This window comes from Cyanistes caeruleus, chromosome 19 (assembly GCF_971803275.1).
Source record: "Cyanistes caeruleus chromosome 19, bCyaCae1.hap1.1, whole genome shotgun sequence".
Lineage (NCBI taxonomy): Eukaryota > Metazoa > Chordata > Aves > Passeriformes > Paridae > Cyanistes > Cyanistes caeruleus.
The window spans coordinates 6,998,274-7,011,646 of NC_141719.1; the positions used below are offsets into that span (position 1 = coordinate 6,998,274).

The 13,373-nt window shown below is 40.3% G+C and overlaps 2 protein-coding genes across 17 annotated transcripts in view; one reads left to right on the forward strand and one right to left on the reverse strand.

Annotated features, from left to right (window-relative positions):
- Window positions 1-416: 416 nt before the first annotated feature.
- Window positions 417-2,731, reverse strand: COX11 (cytochrome c oxidase copper chaperone COX11). Its single transcript, XM_023938717.2, has 4 exons — window positions 2,513-2,731; window positions 2,291-2,446; window positions 1,093-1,218; window positions 417-599 (listed from the first exon to the last, which is right to left on the reverse strand). Exons 1-4 carry the CDS (start codon window positions 2,729-2,731, stop codon window positions 417-419), a joined length of 684 nt encoding a protein of 227 aa, XP_023794485.2.
- Window positions 2,458-13,373, forward strand: part of STXBP4 (syntaxin binding protein 4) — a 63,644-nt gene continuing 52,728 nt past the window's right edge. Inside the window, exons 1-6 of one of the 16 annotated variants that reach the window (XM_023938722.2) lie at window positions 2,795-2,974; window positions 4,618-4,740; window positions 8,456-8,504; window positions 11,883-11,956; window positions 12,136-12,231; window positions 12,763-12,832. In XM_023938722.2, the coding sequence (XP_023794490.2) occupies window positions 11,890-11,956; window positions 12,136-12,231; window positions 12,763-12,832 (233 nt within the window). In that variant the 5' untranslated portion in view covers window positions 2,795-2,974; window positions 4,618-4,740; window positions 8,456-8,504; window positions 11,883-11,889. Of the gene's footprint in view, window positions 3,175-4,617; window positions 4,741-8,421; window positions 8,505-11,882; window positions 11,957-12,135; window positions 12,232-12,762; window positions 12,833-13,373 lie in introns of those variants that run through there. The other 15 variants (XM_086857726.1, XM_086857728.1, XM_023938723.2 and 12 more) reach the window with 15 other exon arrangements.

A 13,373-nucleotide genomic window follows, 5' to 3' on the forward strand; every position in this document is an offset into this window, starting at 1 on the left:
ACTTAACGTGCAAGTTATTTTCTGGAGCCAGCAATAGAATTTTAGATGTTTAATCAACAGATGTTTTCTTCTGTATTTAAATGAAGACCTTAATTTACATGTTAGTTTAAAAATTTGCCTTATGGTATTCAGATAACATCTTACAAAAAGATGGCCTGAGAAAACCCTCTGTATTTCAGGAACAGTGTGTTCCCTTCCACTCTCTGATGAAGAAATACTATCCCTAAGAAATAGGGAATACATTATGTTGGTTTCCAAAAAAAAATATATATATATATACATATACTTTCATAACAGTGTATGCCCATGGAGGTTTAATATAATTTCATACTGCACAGTACTCCTGCAGTTTTTTCTTCCAAGGAAAAGTGGCATCAAAACTGGCACTCAGATGTAGCAGAAGTCACATTTTGTAGTTACTGATACCCAGGAAGTGGCAACTTCTGTCCTTCCTTTGCTTCAAAGAAGGTGTAAGAGAGGGTGATCAAATCAACTTTAGCCATTTTAGGGTCCTCTGCAAACTCTGGGTCAATGTAGAAAAAGACAGGCATGTCCACTTCCTCCTGAGGATTTAGCCTCTGTTCTTCAAAACAAAAACACTGCAGGGAGGAAAACAAAAATCCACAATCAGACAACAATAGCGACAATGAGTTTTTATCTGCCAACATGAGAGAAATCTTCATGTTTTAAAATAAACTCTCCTTCCCTCTACACCCCTAAAACCCTGGGAAGGATCAGTAAGATGAGCAACACGACAGCAGCTGTGGCCATACAGGAAAATTCTGCTACTGTGATGATATAGGAAAATAATTAGCTTTTAATGAAGTGTGTAAAGGTGTCAAGGGGTGGAGCCAGCTCACATCATTCTGCCTGCCCTCAGAAATAACAGATTTTGGAGCCACTCTGACAGGAGGAGCAGCTTGGTGTGAGGGCAGTATAGCTCGGAACGAATTGATACACTTTATCATTTGAAAAAAACAAGGTATTTTCATTGGCACAAGAGGAATGGTGTCTAGGATTAAAATGCAATTTATGGGTAACTGTTTTCGTTTGTGTAAAAGAAAATGCAATCTTAGCTTTGTTCACACTTACTTGTATTTTATTGAAATATTGTCCTGCTTCAAAGGGGACGACGTTGTAGGTGGAGATCCCAATTATTGGTTTGTCAGTAGGATTTTTTGCTTTATAAAATGCCAGTGCAGTCTCTCCTGGTACCACCTGTGTAATATAATTGTACAGTGATTTTCTTTTTCTTTTTTTAATCCACTGCAGCCCTCCGCCCCTCAAACCAAATTCTTTATCTAGAATTTTCTTTTTTGCTGTGTCAAATTGGTTATTTCACAAATTTTTGATTACATGCAATTCATCCATATTCAAAATTAAAAGCTTCAATACTGTTCTACCTATTTTTAATCTGACCCGTTTTGCCTGAGTCTTCTATTAGGCTCAGCAGCTCAAAAGCACACAGGGCTTTTTTTAATAATCAGATTTATATATGGTGTGCTTTTAATTTCTGAGGTTATTCTTTCAGTACTGGACTCAGAAACTATTAAGCATGATTCCTTATTTTGAGAACTAATTTGAAACAGAACAGTTAATTTGTAATTTTTTTAAATATAAAAAAGTTCTTATAGGGATAGCGCAATAGGAGAAACACTACAAATTTAGATATACTGTTATACTATATATTTTTGAGTATATATAAATATATACACACATTTTTACAGTGTATATACCATGTGCCTGTGGTGTATGTACCATGAAGTGTGTACATATATATTGTTTTGATAACTTTTGAAAGCTTAATGGGGTAGCAGAGGGGCAACTACACATCATGTCCTGTAAAAAGGACATTGCCGTGGGGGAGCATGTCCAGCAAAGGGCAATAAAGCTGGTGAAAGTTCTAGAAAACATGTCTGGGCTTGTTTATTCTCAAGAAGAGGAGGCTCAAGGGGAACATGAGTGCACCCTAGAACTAGTGACAGGTGCTTGTAGTGCGGTGGGGACCGGGGCCTTAGGCCGTGCCTGCACTCAGAGGACCAGCGGAAAGGGCCTCAAGCTGAGACTGGGGAGATTCCCATTAGATATTAGAAACATTTTCCGCTGTTGGTGTGGCCAGGCTTGGGGAAGGGCTGCCCAGGGAGGTGGTGGAGTCCCCATGCCAGGCGCTGGGTGCCGTGTTTCAGTGGTTTCAGTGGTTTCAGTGATTCCAGTGGCAGTGCCGGGAGCGCGGTCGGATCCCAAAGGCCTCTTGCCCCCGCGGCTGTGCGGGGGGAAGGCGGTGACTCACGTAGATCTCGCTCTGCTGCGGTTTGAAGTTCCACTGGATGCTGGCGTGGGTGTCGGCGTTGAAAGTGACCCTGATGCGCCGGTCCCGGACGGGCTCCATGCGCTCGATCCGCTCCGCGTCGCGCTCCGTGCCCGCGGTCCCGCCGAGCCCCGTGGCCTGTCAGGGAAGGGCAGTGAGGGCCCCGCGCCCGCGGAACCGGCGCCGGCCGCGGGCCCCCCGTACCTGGCAGTAGAGGCGGTAGAGCGGCACGGCCGCGTACGACAGCCCCACCATGCCCACGGCCGCCGCCGCGATGTAGCCCACGGCCGAGCGGTTCCGGCGCCGCCACTCCTCCTCCTGCTGCCGGGTGAAGGGGTTGGAGCCCCGCACGCCACGGGTCCCGCAGAGCCCGAGCCGCGGCCCGCGGGCACAGCGAGCCCAGGCCCGGCCGCACAGCGCCATGGCCGCAGCGCGGGGGCTCTCGGGACAGGCGGCCGCGGAATGGGGCGGGAACGGGGCAGGAACGGGGAGGGACGGAGGTGGGAACTGAGCGGGAGCGGAGGAGGCACCGTAGAGGGGGAGGTTGGGCCGAGCCGCCATCGCATCACTGCCCGCCGCGCCCCCTCAGAGCGCGCTGAGCGCGGCGGTCCCGGAGCCGCCCGTGGCTGCCCCCTCCTCGCTCGGGCCTCGCAGGTTGTGTACGAGGTAACTGGAGCAGCCCTCAGGCCGCCGGGGTTCCGCCGCCCTGCTCCCGCTGTGAGCGGGCTGTGCCGGACGGGAGCGGCACCGAAAGGCCGGCCAGGAGGGACACCGGGAGGGGTGGTGTGCCGCAGGTACCCGCACCGGAGCTACCGCAGGCATCAGCCGGGCCTGGTTACCCTCAGCCCCCGCGCTAGCGACCCCAGGTGGGGATCGGGGCTGCTCCGGATGGTCCCTCCGGGGCCGTGCAGTTCCTCCCCTTTTCGACATTTGACACCGGTTGTTTGTTGCTTTTTCTCCCTGGTGCTTTGCTTCACGTTATTTTCGTTTCTAGGTATTTGGTTTTGTTCAGGCACTGGTACTCACACGCTGCAAAGGTAGCGAGTGCTGTTAATAAACATCAGTAACTTGAGGACAGGCAAAGTCAGGCAAGTTCAGAAAGAATCGTTTTACACACGGCTGGTGCCATGCACTCTAATAAAGTTTGCTGTAGCAGTACTTGAATTTACTGCTTTAGAGCTGTGTCTCTTCTGTGGTGGTTCCAGTAAGGTGACTCACACAAGGACTGGCGGCTCCTAGTACTGCTTAATTTCCCGTGTTGAATAAGAGAATAGTAAAGGCTTAGTGTGGTACGTATACTGTGATATTTCCCCTGTGTTCAGATGTCTGTTTCTGTGGTCCTTTAGTGAGCAAATCCTGAAAACATTTACTGCAGGAGCATTTGTGGTATTCCAACGTGGATTTAATATCGTTTTCACACAATAAATACAGACACGCAGGAATTGGTATTTAAAGTGTGTAGATTCTGTGGAGGCTGACACAGCAGAATGCCCTGGTGGTGTATCTTGGCCAGGGTCTGTGGTGTGACACTGATGCCAGGAGCCACCTGTGCCATCTTTGCCTGTGGGTTGGGAGAGTTCCTGGTCCCTCTTGTCTTGGAAATAATTCCTGTTCTGGGTTCTGGCATGTGAGGGTTCAGCCATGCACCTCACAAGGTCAGGAAGATTTGCTACTACTGATGTAAACAAACATTTTTTGCATTAGTGCTTTTGTAGCAGTTTTTGAAATTATTGTAGTTCAGTATATCCAGGCTTGTATTTCCTATCAACCTGTTGTATGTATTAATGAAAACACAATGTGAATTTCTGGGGGTTTTTGCTACATTAGTGGTGTGTAAGCCCATTTTGTGTGTTTTGGCCTGTTCTGCAAACTTCACATGAGAAGTTCAGAGACACTAAATACCAGAGAGTAAGTAAAAAAAGCATAAGAAAACAAGACACACAAAACACCATTCTCTTTCCAAGAAACTTTCAATGAAAAAATATAGATTGTCTTTGATATTATGTTACATTATCCTGGAATTATAATGTTTGTTCCTTCTTTAGAAGATTTTAATCACAAAGAATTCAGGTTTACCCTAATTTCTACCTTATAAATTCAGAGGAGGATGTGAAATGTTTTGGTACTACTACAGCAATGTTCAAGTTGTTAACTGTTTTCAGCAGTGAATTGTATCCATTTTGTTCTGGCAGTTTTCTTCTTCCAGTTTGATTTCTCCTAGTCAGTAATAAATAAGACTTTTTCCAATGTCTAAAAATAAACATGGCCATGTAAATCTCAGAAAGTGGTTTCTCTTGTTTTTTTTTCAGCAGTTTTGACCCTGGGTAGGAGCCTGTTCTTCATGTGTCAGAACTCTTCATTTTGAACTTTTATTTTAATAGTGCTTCTAAGAAGATGTCCAGTCCAGATCCCCTCACAAATACAGAGAAGGAGTAAGTACTTTTTTTCCCTAGATGCAGAAATACAATTACTGGATTATAATATGAAAATTCTTGCAGTTTCATTGGTAGGATCTTGTTTTGATGAAGTCTTAAAGGAAAATAACTTTGATATTGATGCAGTCTGTAGATAAGCTAACACCAACACCAGTGAATTTACACATTGAGGGAGGAATTGTCCCTTAAGCTTTTCATCAAGTTAACCAGCACTTGGTTAGGACTAGTTTTGTAGGAATAAAACCCTGCATAGAGATTTCTTAATTTAATGCTTCTGAACTATGAAAACATACTTGTATATAGTAGATTGCTTCTTTGTACATCTGGGGTACCTGCAGTAGCATAAGACTGGAGCTTTTGTACTACAGTGCATTATTTTTTTAGAATATCGCTGTATCCTTAATATTTTATATGTAGTACTTAGGAACCATCATATTTTTATCAATGGCATGGGATATAAAATAATTATGTTCCTTCTATAAAACATAATGTTATCCACTTAAGAGTTTGATCAGATTCTAAATGTCAAACATGGATTCAGTCATGACTGAAAAGTGTAACTCCAGACCCTTTCCAAACAGCCAAATAGCCAAACCAATGCTGTCATCAAAACCAGAATTAAAACCAGGCACAGGCAGCTCTTGCTCGATTTACCGTGTTTGCTGTACTTGTGCATCAAGGAAGCATCAAATCCAGCAAAGAGTATTCAGAAGAATAATAAAGCAATTTATTTAGAATTATGCCACCTCATAAATGATTGTTTTGAAAAGCAAAACCACAAAGCATTAAAAAAAGCTAACTTGCTTTTTACTGGGACCTGAAGAAGCCAAAGCTCTGCTTGTCTGATTGAAATTCAGGGTATGTGATCACAAAGACACATCTTTCAGACAGCTGTGTCTTGCTAGTCTCATGAAGGATGAGTAGTTTACATGAGTAGTTCCTAGCTCACTATATTCCAAAGGCAGTTTTTCACATTAGAGAAGGGCAAGAAAGGCACCTAAAATTGCACTTCAGCTGCATGCTGATGGCAGGTTGTAATTTTCTGTACTTTTATTTTTTATGGGAGATGGTATCGGTGCTTCCAGTAATGGAATTGGTTATACTAAGGTTTACCTAAACTTCAAATCACACCTTTCTTCTCTCTGCATGGGTTAGCCTCTAACCATTCATGCTTCTCCACAATTACAATGTTGCCCAAGCTTTTTTCAGGCTTTGCCATATAATGACAGATGTTTTCTTTTAATCTTTATAACCTAATCAGCAGAATGTATTTTGAATAATGAGTGGGTTTGGATGGATCACACTGAGTGCTCATCCGTGCTATATGACACAGCATTCCTCTGCCTGCAGTCCTTAAAATCTGAATTTAGGGTTAGTGAAGCTGAAAGGCTACAGTTGCATAATGGATTTGTATCGGACTTTTGTAAAAGGGCTTTGGTTTATTTGTAACAAAAAAGATCATGTGAATTGAACTTCATTGATTCTGCAGATCTTTTTGTCAGGTGCTAAATTATCCTGTGTCCATCTCAGCTGCTGAAGCATTGCAAAACTTCTCTTGGGAAAGGCAAGTTATAATTACAAATGTTGCCAGAACAGAGTAGTTTTCCATCTGTTTGGAAAGGAAGGCTATTTAACAACAAATGATATCTCTTGAAAATTTAGTCTTACTTATTTAGACTAAAAATCATGGAGTTTTGAGTTAAAATTTTCCTAGATCTTTCTGGAAGTAAAAAGTAATTTGTGTTCCTCTGAGCATGTTCTTGAAAGGCAGAGGACTTGCAAGAGAAGCAATGATGCTGTCATTCATTAAAAGTAGCACAGCAACAGAATTTGAAGAGGGATAGAAGCCTTGGGGCTGAGTTCAGGAAGCTGAATTCTTGCTTTGAAAAAAGGCTGGAGGAGCAATTTTCTGAACAAGTGATGTATTACAGGTAACACTAATAAAATGAGAGCAATAAGCCTAATACTACTTTATATCTGCTTAATTGTTCAGAAGTTTGTCATGTCTGGTTTAATAAAAATAACTTTTTGCTTTTTAACAAGGAAATGGCAGAGCCTTGAGCCATGTGTTAATTGGGGGGTTTCTATAGCAGAAAATGTGACACTAGCTGGTCTGAGTGATGCATTTTGACAAATGCTCCTGATATTGATACCACTAATTGATCTTCACTGGTGTTAAGAACAGAGGTAGTTTTGTTGGAGAAAGTCTATTGGTATTTTATGTAACCTTGCCTAGAGCACATCTAATTGATACGAGGCTTAAAATATCAATGGCTTTTCTGTAATGCCTGTAACACCAGCAGAGTGAGCTGACTGAGAAACAGCTACAAAGGGGCAAATCTTCCTCTCTTAATGGATGTGTTCACTGTGCCAGTGGGGCTTTTCACAATTTGGGAGCTGGGAAGGCTGCTTTATGTTCCCATTTCCATCTCTGATGTGCTCCTTACTCTGTAGTGGGTCACTGCCCCTTCTGTGTGTGTGTACTGCAGGCTCTCAGGACTAACCACTCTCTATTTGAACTCTGTTCAGCACGTTGTCTCTCAACAAAGGGATCCTTTCCCAAGAAGGATTATGTGCTATTGGAACCACAGTCACTGCAGCTTTAAAAAAAAAAAAGGTGCCTGAGATAAGTGTTTGCATTCCTGGCTTAGCCAAGCCCTCCTGCTGCACCTCCAGACCTGACAGTCTGATCACAGGGTTGCTCCTGGCTAGAAAGGATTCACCTTTCTACTTAAAGCCCTCAGTGAGTGCAGGGTAGCTGGCTTTCATTTCAAGCTGCAGTCTTGTTATGATCTTTTGAGAAAGGGGGAGCAGTAGGGGTACTTCTTCTGAGGCAAACCTGGAAGGAAACTTTCATTAACTAAACTGGTGTCAACACTCAGAACTTCTGAAAATGTGCATATCTCTGCAAGACTAAAGTCTCCTATCACAGGGTCTGACCTCTGGGAACAGGGGTGATGTGTTTGACTTCTTCAGCTAGATTATTCTCTGTGTAATGACATAAATTTGGCAGTTTTATTTCCTTTCACAGAAAAGCACATGTCGGTTTCCATTTCTAGAGAAAATACATAACCCAAGTTCTGTGTTGACTTTTGACTGCTGTATCTTGAAAGTGTAAAAACCAAGTTAGATCATGGCACAAGCCAGTAATATGATTGAGAATGAAAAGTAATAGCATAATGGCATTCATTTCATTAATACTTTCAGTCTGCTTTCTTGGCTTTCCCTTTTGTGTGGCTGTGCATAATCCAGTCTGCTAGGAAGATTGCTTTAGAAAGGTCATGAGTTACTGCTTCTGACCTTGTTTGCAGGGATCATTCAAATAAATTATTAGAAGAACAGGAGGAAATAAGTTTCTTTTAATCATCACATTTGCCTTTGGCAGCTGGATCTAGATTGCCTAATCATAATGTAGCAAATTTTCTCCTTTGCATTTAGCAGTCTTTAAAATTGTTATAAATGGCCATTTCAAAGAGAGAAAAAGTAAGCATTACCTCTCTAGGTGAATTAGTGCATGTGACGCAGAGGATTTCAGAGAAGATTAAGTAGGCAGAGACGCTCAGCTGGAGCTCTGTGTTTGGGTTTTTTAGTTGGTAGCAGAAATCATCCTGCTCATAACCTTTATCCGGCTGAACTGGAAACCTCCAGTGTGTTTTGCTTGCGTTGTCCTTGTTTTTCCTGCTGTGCTGAAGGATGTCCTTGCTTTCTCCAGGGGCTGAAGATGAACCAGAGCGTTTTGATGGTCTCTCTCTATTATACTGGTATGCTCAACCATTCAGTTCTGAGGGCATTGCTCTAGTCTGTAATTGTGCAACGTACAGGAAAGATAATTTAAAAGCTGTGGGCATTTTCAGCTGCTTTTCATCAACAGGCAGAGTTTATAATTTAGATTTTTGTGTGTCAGGTAATATGTGTTTTGTGAGCAAAGTGTATTATTCTCCCATTGATAAACATAGTTAAATATAATATTTTGTTTGTGCATATAAATTATTAATCATTTCTCAGGAATAGAGATCAGAAAAATATCTGGAGCTGTATGTTCTGATAAGCACTGATAAGTACTAAAAGATAAAACCCAAAGTTGTTGAACTTCCTTGTTTATGCTGCTAAAAAGTAATAGAAGCAGATTTATTTTAATTTCCCTTACTAGAGCATCTACACCAGAATGTTGCACGCTTAAGTCTGTTAGCATCCAGACTTCAGCTGGAGTGTTGAGTTTAGTATTTTTTCATCTAAGAAGGTTATAGCATAGTGAGTTTGGTGAGTTTTGCTTGTTTATTTCATCTCTTGCCTTACATCATCTCTACATGCTAAAACCTTGCTTACAAGTACTTTTGCCTGACCTCAAAAAATAATTAGCAACATCTGATTATTTAATCTGCATCTTTTTCTGCGAAGAACATTGAATTATTTTTTGTTAATACTGCCAACTGGTTTAGTAGTTTATTTCCTTATTTATACTGTTGAGCATGTTTCTAATGCTCTAGGAGAAATACTCTAACATTTCATGAATATTGAAAGTGATGACATAAAATAAATGCTGAATGGGTGCTGAATCCAAGTGATTTTACAGTGAAATTGTTAAAGCTCTGTTTATTTTATTAGAACTATGACAAGTAGCTTAACTTGAAGATCTAAGTTATATTAGATAAAAAACCCTAATACTGAAAGTCAACTAGATGTGATATACTAATCAAATACAGGGCATTTGAAAATCTTTGTCTTTACTTTTATGTGATAAAGTAATTTTTAACTGCATGTATTGGAGGAATTTAGTCTTTAGATCGTGAACAGACCTGAGTACCTTGTAAAAGTCGTCTGTCCAAAGTGTGAGTTCTTTCTAATTCTAGGTGGCAGCATCACAATTCCAGTGTTTCAGAGATATCTTATTCCTCTCCACTGTACATTATTAGTTGTATGTTTTCTGTATCATCTTTGTCAGAATCCATTTTAGTTTCGTTAGGATCTCTCTTTTGAAAGTATTACTGGTTACTTTTGAAAATGTCCTGTTCTTAGATTTGATCATATTTCATGATTGTTTTATATGATAGTACCTAAAGATGTTCTACAATTTCTGGTGAACTCTAAACTTCAGACTTAAAGTCTGATCTTTTCAGACTTGAAGTAAGTAAAATCTCTGTGTTGGTTTGTGCAAGGTTGAAGTAATTTTTGTTCTTGCTTTTTAATTTTAACAAAAAAAACTACCACGTGAAAACTGCTGAGAGGAAGGGGCCGAGTAAAACCAATAGCAGTAGCAGCAAAAGGCAAGAGAGAAAAATAGAATAATTGCCTGTTTTAAAGATCAGTGTACTTCATTTAAGATTTCAGAGATGGAGACAAGTCAGGACAAAGCATGATTAGTATGCTGTCCTTCAGCCTCCAAACAAATTGTGGGATAATTGCAGTGACAGTGCTGGGTAGTAATGCAAAATACTCTGTCCTTCTCATGGAGTAGGAGGTTGTCCAAAGGGTATTCTTAAAGAAATATCAGCCTTGGGGATTTGTTCTTCCTTTCAGGCTGTGATTAAGTGAAAGCAGTGGAAAAAAAAGTTCACTTTTAGCTTTACAAAGGGTACCTTATGCTCTGACATATCACAGCAAGGTTGTGTGCAGTCCTGTCAAACACACACCAAATACACTGGGTCTCATTATTTCTCTTTAGCCTGTGAAACAAATACTTCAAGAAATACTACAGTGAAAATTATACAGTGCTTTAAACATGGGTTTACTTTTTGTTTCTAAAGGTTATTAGAATTATTAGGTCTCTCCTTGTGGCCAGCCTTTCTAATCCAAAGGCTAATTTTGCAAATACTTGGAAATATGAGGTTTTGGGAAATTGTTGCTTTTCAGAGCTAGTGCTTATTCCTTGATAAAAAAACCTCATCCAGTTTTCTTCTACAAAAGAGCTGCAGGTGTTCTTTAGAAGCCGGATCTCAGGGCTAGTCCTAGAATTTTAAGAACATTTGGTCCTTCTGGATTTGTCTCTTCCTTCTGGCGCAGCACCTTTTAATGATGTTCTCTGGCTTTTGCAGATGTACCCAGTTTCAGGCTTGGAGTTCAGGCTGTGCTGGATTAGGTTGTGTGGAAGGATTTGGGTCATTGTGTCCTCCACTTTGATCTTCTCTCCCACCCTGCTAATGAATTCTTGTTGTTCCATTTCACTAGGACCCTCCAGAAAATGCAACTCTCTATCTAATGTAGAACAAACAAAATGTAGGTCAAGGCAGAGAAACCTCAGTCGTGCTTCTGCTCTTTTCTAGAAGAGATCTGTCAAGTCTTCTCCAAAAATGGGGCAGGGAAAGGACAGAGGAGCTATAATACAACTTACATTTTTTAACCCATAAGTCATCTAAATGAAAATAAAACCTGGTAAAGGGTAATCTGGATTTACTTACATTCTTAACACTCTGCGTGCTCAGAGCAGCGTGCTGAAACTGTTAATTTAGGTTTCAAAACTCTAATTTTACTTTGTATTCTTTTTTAATTCTGTTGGATGATCAACTGCTTTCAAAATATTCTTCTGCCTTTAGACAATTCCAAGTGTTATCCTGGTGTTTTCCCTTGGGATGGGAAGGTACACAGAGGATCAGGCAAAAGAGTTTGGAAAGGAGACTTTTTTACAGCAGAGAAAGAGATCAAAGCTGAGTGAAGAAATTAGGGGATTTTTGGAAAATATTATGTTCATAAATGGCCACAAAATTATATTTTAGATATCTTAGGAAAAAATTTTATGCATTGGCTCAGCTGTGCTTTTGTTCAAATATTCATTACCTGATGAAGACTGGTTTTACAGTATGTTTTTCTTGCCTAAATGTTAAGGTAGACCAGATTGTGGAATTTTGTTTAATCACAACCCTTTTATTACACAAAATGGGATTCACAGTTCAGCCTGAAATGCTTTGGGGGAAAAGGAATAAACTGTATATCTATTATTCCTCTTCATCTGATATTTGTGATGAGTTGATTGATTTTTGGCTGAGGAGATGGCGGCTCAGAGATATCAAACAATATGAAGTTGCCAATGGAGAAAACTGATTTGGGTTTACTTGAGTTGAAAACACAGTTGCTGTAATTTCTTTTCTGTTAACATAGCTCTATGTACACTTCTGTAATTTAATGATCTTTGTTTTATTCCTTAGGACCATTATGGGCCCTCATGGAATTAATCGAGCTGTTCACCGCATCTCTTTCTCTGATTGCCAGAATGGATTAGGTAACCAAGACATTCTGTTATTCTGACTAAATCAAACCTAAAAACACTTGGTGAGCTTTGCCAAATCATATTTGGCATCAGGAGGGTTTATTTGGCTTTCATGGATTACATCCAAGTACATTCAGCACAGTAGGTGGAATAACCAAATTCTCACTTTTATCTTTTTGTTTGTTGTTCAGGAGTTAAAATTATTGGAGGCTATCGGGCACAAACAGCAGAAGATTATGGGATTTTCATAAAGAGAATTCTACCTGGAGGGGTTGCTGCTGTAGATAGTAAGTGTTTTTAATTTTTTTGGCCACAAACACACTGGATATAAAAAGCTGTCAAAAGAAGTCTTTATTTTACTTTGTGGGTAAGGATCTTTACAATAGTATGGTTTAGTCAGGACCCATGAAGTTTTGGCTTACTTTAAGGTAGAGAAATGAAATTTGGTCCCTTTATGGAAAAAGATTTTAATACTCTCAGGTCTTGAAAATGTTTTCACATCTACATATGGCTGGTGAAGAAAATTGGTAATCTTTCAGCACTGAGTAAGTCTCAAAAATATGTGTGTAAATACTACAAATAGATAAATGAAAGTTATTTTCAGTGTGTATTCTGTCGTTAATAAGACTGATTTCTAGTTTCTAGTCTTATCTCAATTACTTGTCTTTCTTAGGATCAGGTGCCAAGAGTCATAAAGTTGTTTAAGGCATTAAGTGACATAAAATTGAAAGGAAAAGTCCTGGTTAAATACCTGGTTTAATATAATATGTTCACCATTTTCATGTTGGTTCATCAATCACTGTTGGTTTCACTTAAAGGCCGTTTGCTCACTGGGGACCTAATTTTAGATGTCAATGGAGAAAACTTGGTTGGAGTAACAAATGAAAGGTATGTTTGTACTGATTACTGAATGTTTATTAGAGCTTGGAATGTTATACATGCATTATTCCAGACATTATCAGTGACTGATTGAAAGAGCACAACTGCCCCAAGATCATTGGAGTTCAACTCACAAGTAATTTATCCTATAAATCTAATTCAGAAAACTGCTGTGGAAAAGTGCTTATAGAAGCAGAACACCAGAATCAACTGGTTTCTTAATGACAGAGATTACAGAATGTGTGTGAAAACAGCAGCAGAAGCTGTTAAAATATAACTGTCTGCTGGTTCAGTACTGGTGAATGTAAATGATGGCAGCAATCATATAATGGCACAATGAAGGGGAAAAAAGCAAGCTGTAGATGGTTTCTATAGCTGGATCTGTAGAGATCAGTGCAGCTTTCAGTGCTGGAGATGGAGATTGAAAGTTCAAAGGAAAATTGCCATTTGTGTTGCTGAGGGAGATTCTGAGCCAGGCACACCTGAGCAGTAGCTTTTGTTGAAGTGGGCTGTAAATCCTGAAAGAGGCTCAGAAAGGCAGCAGGATGGC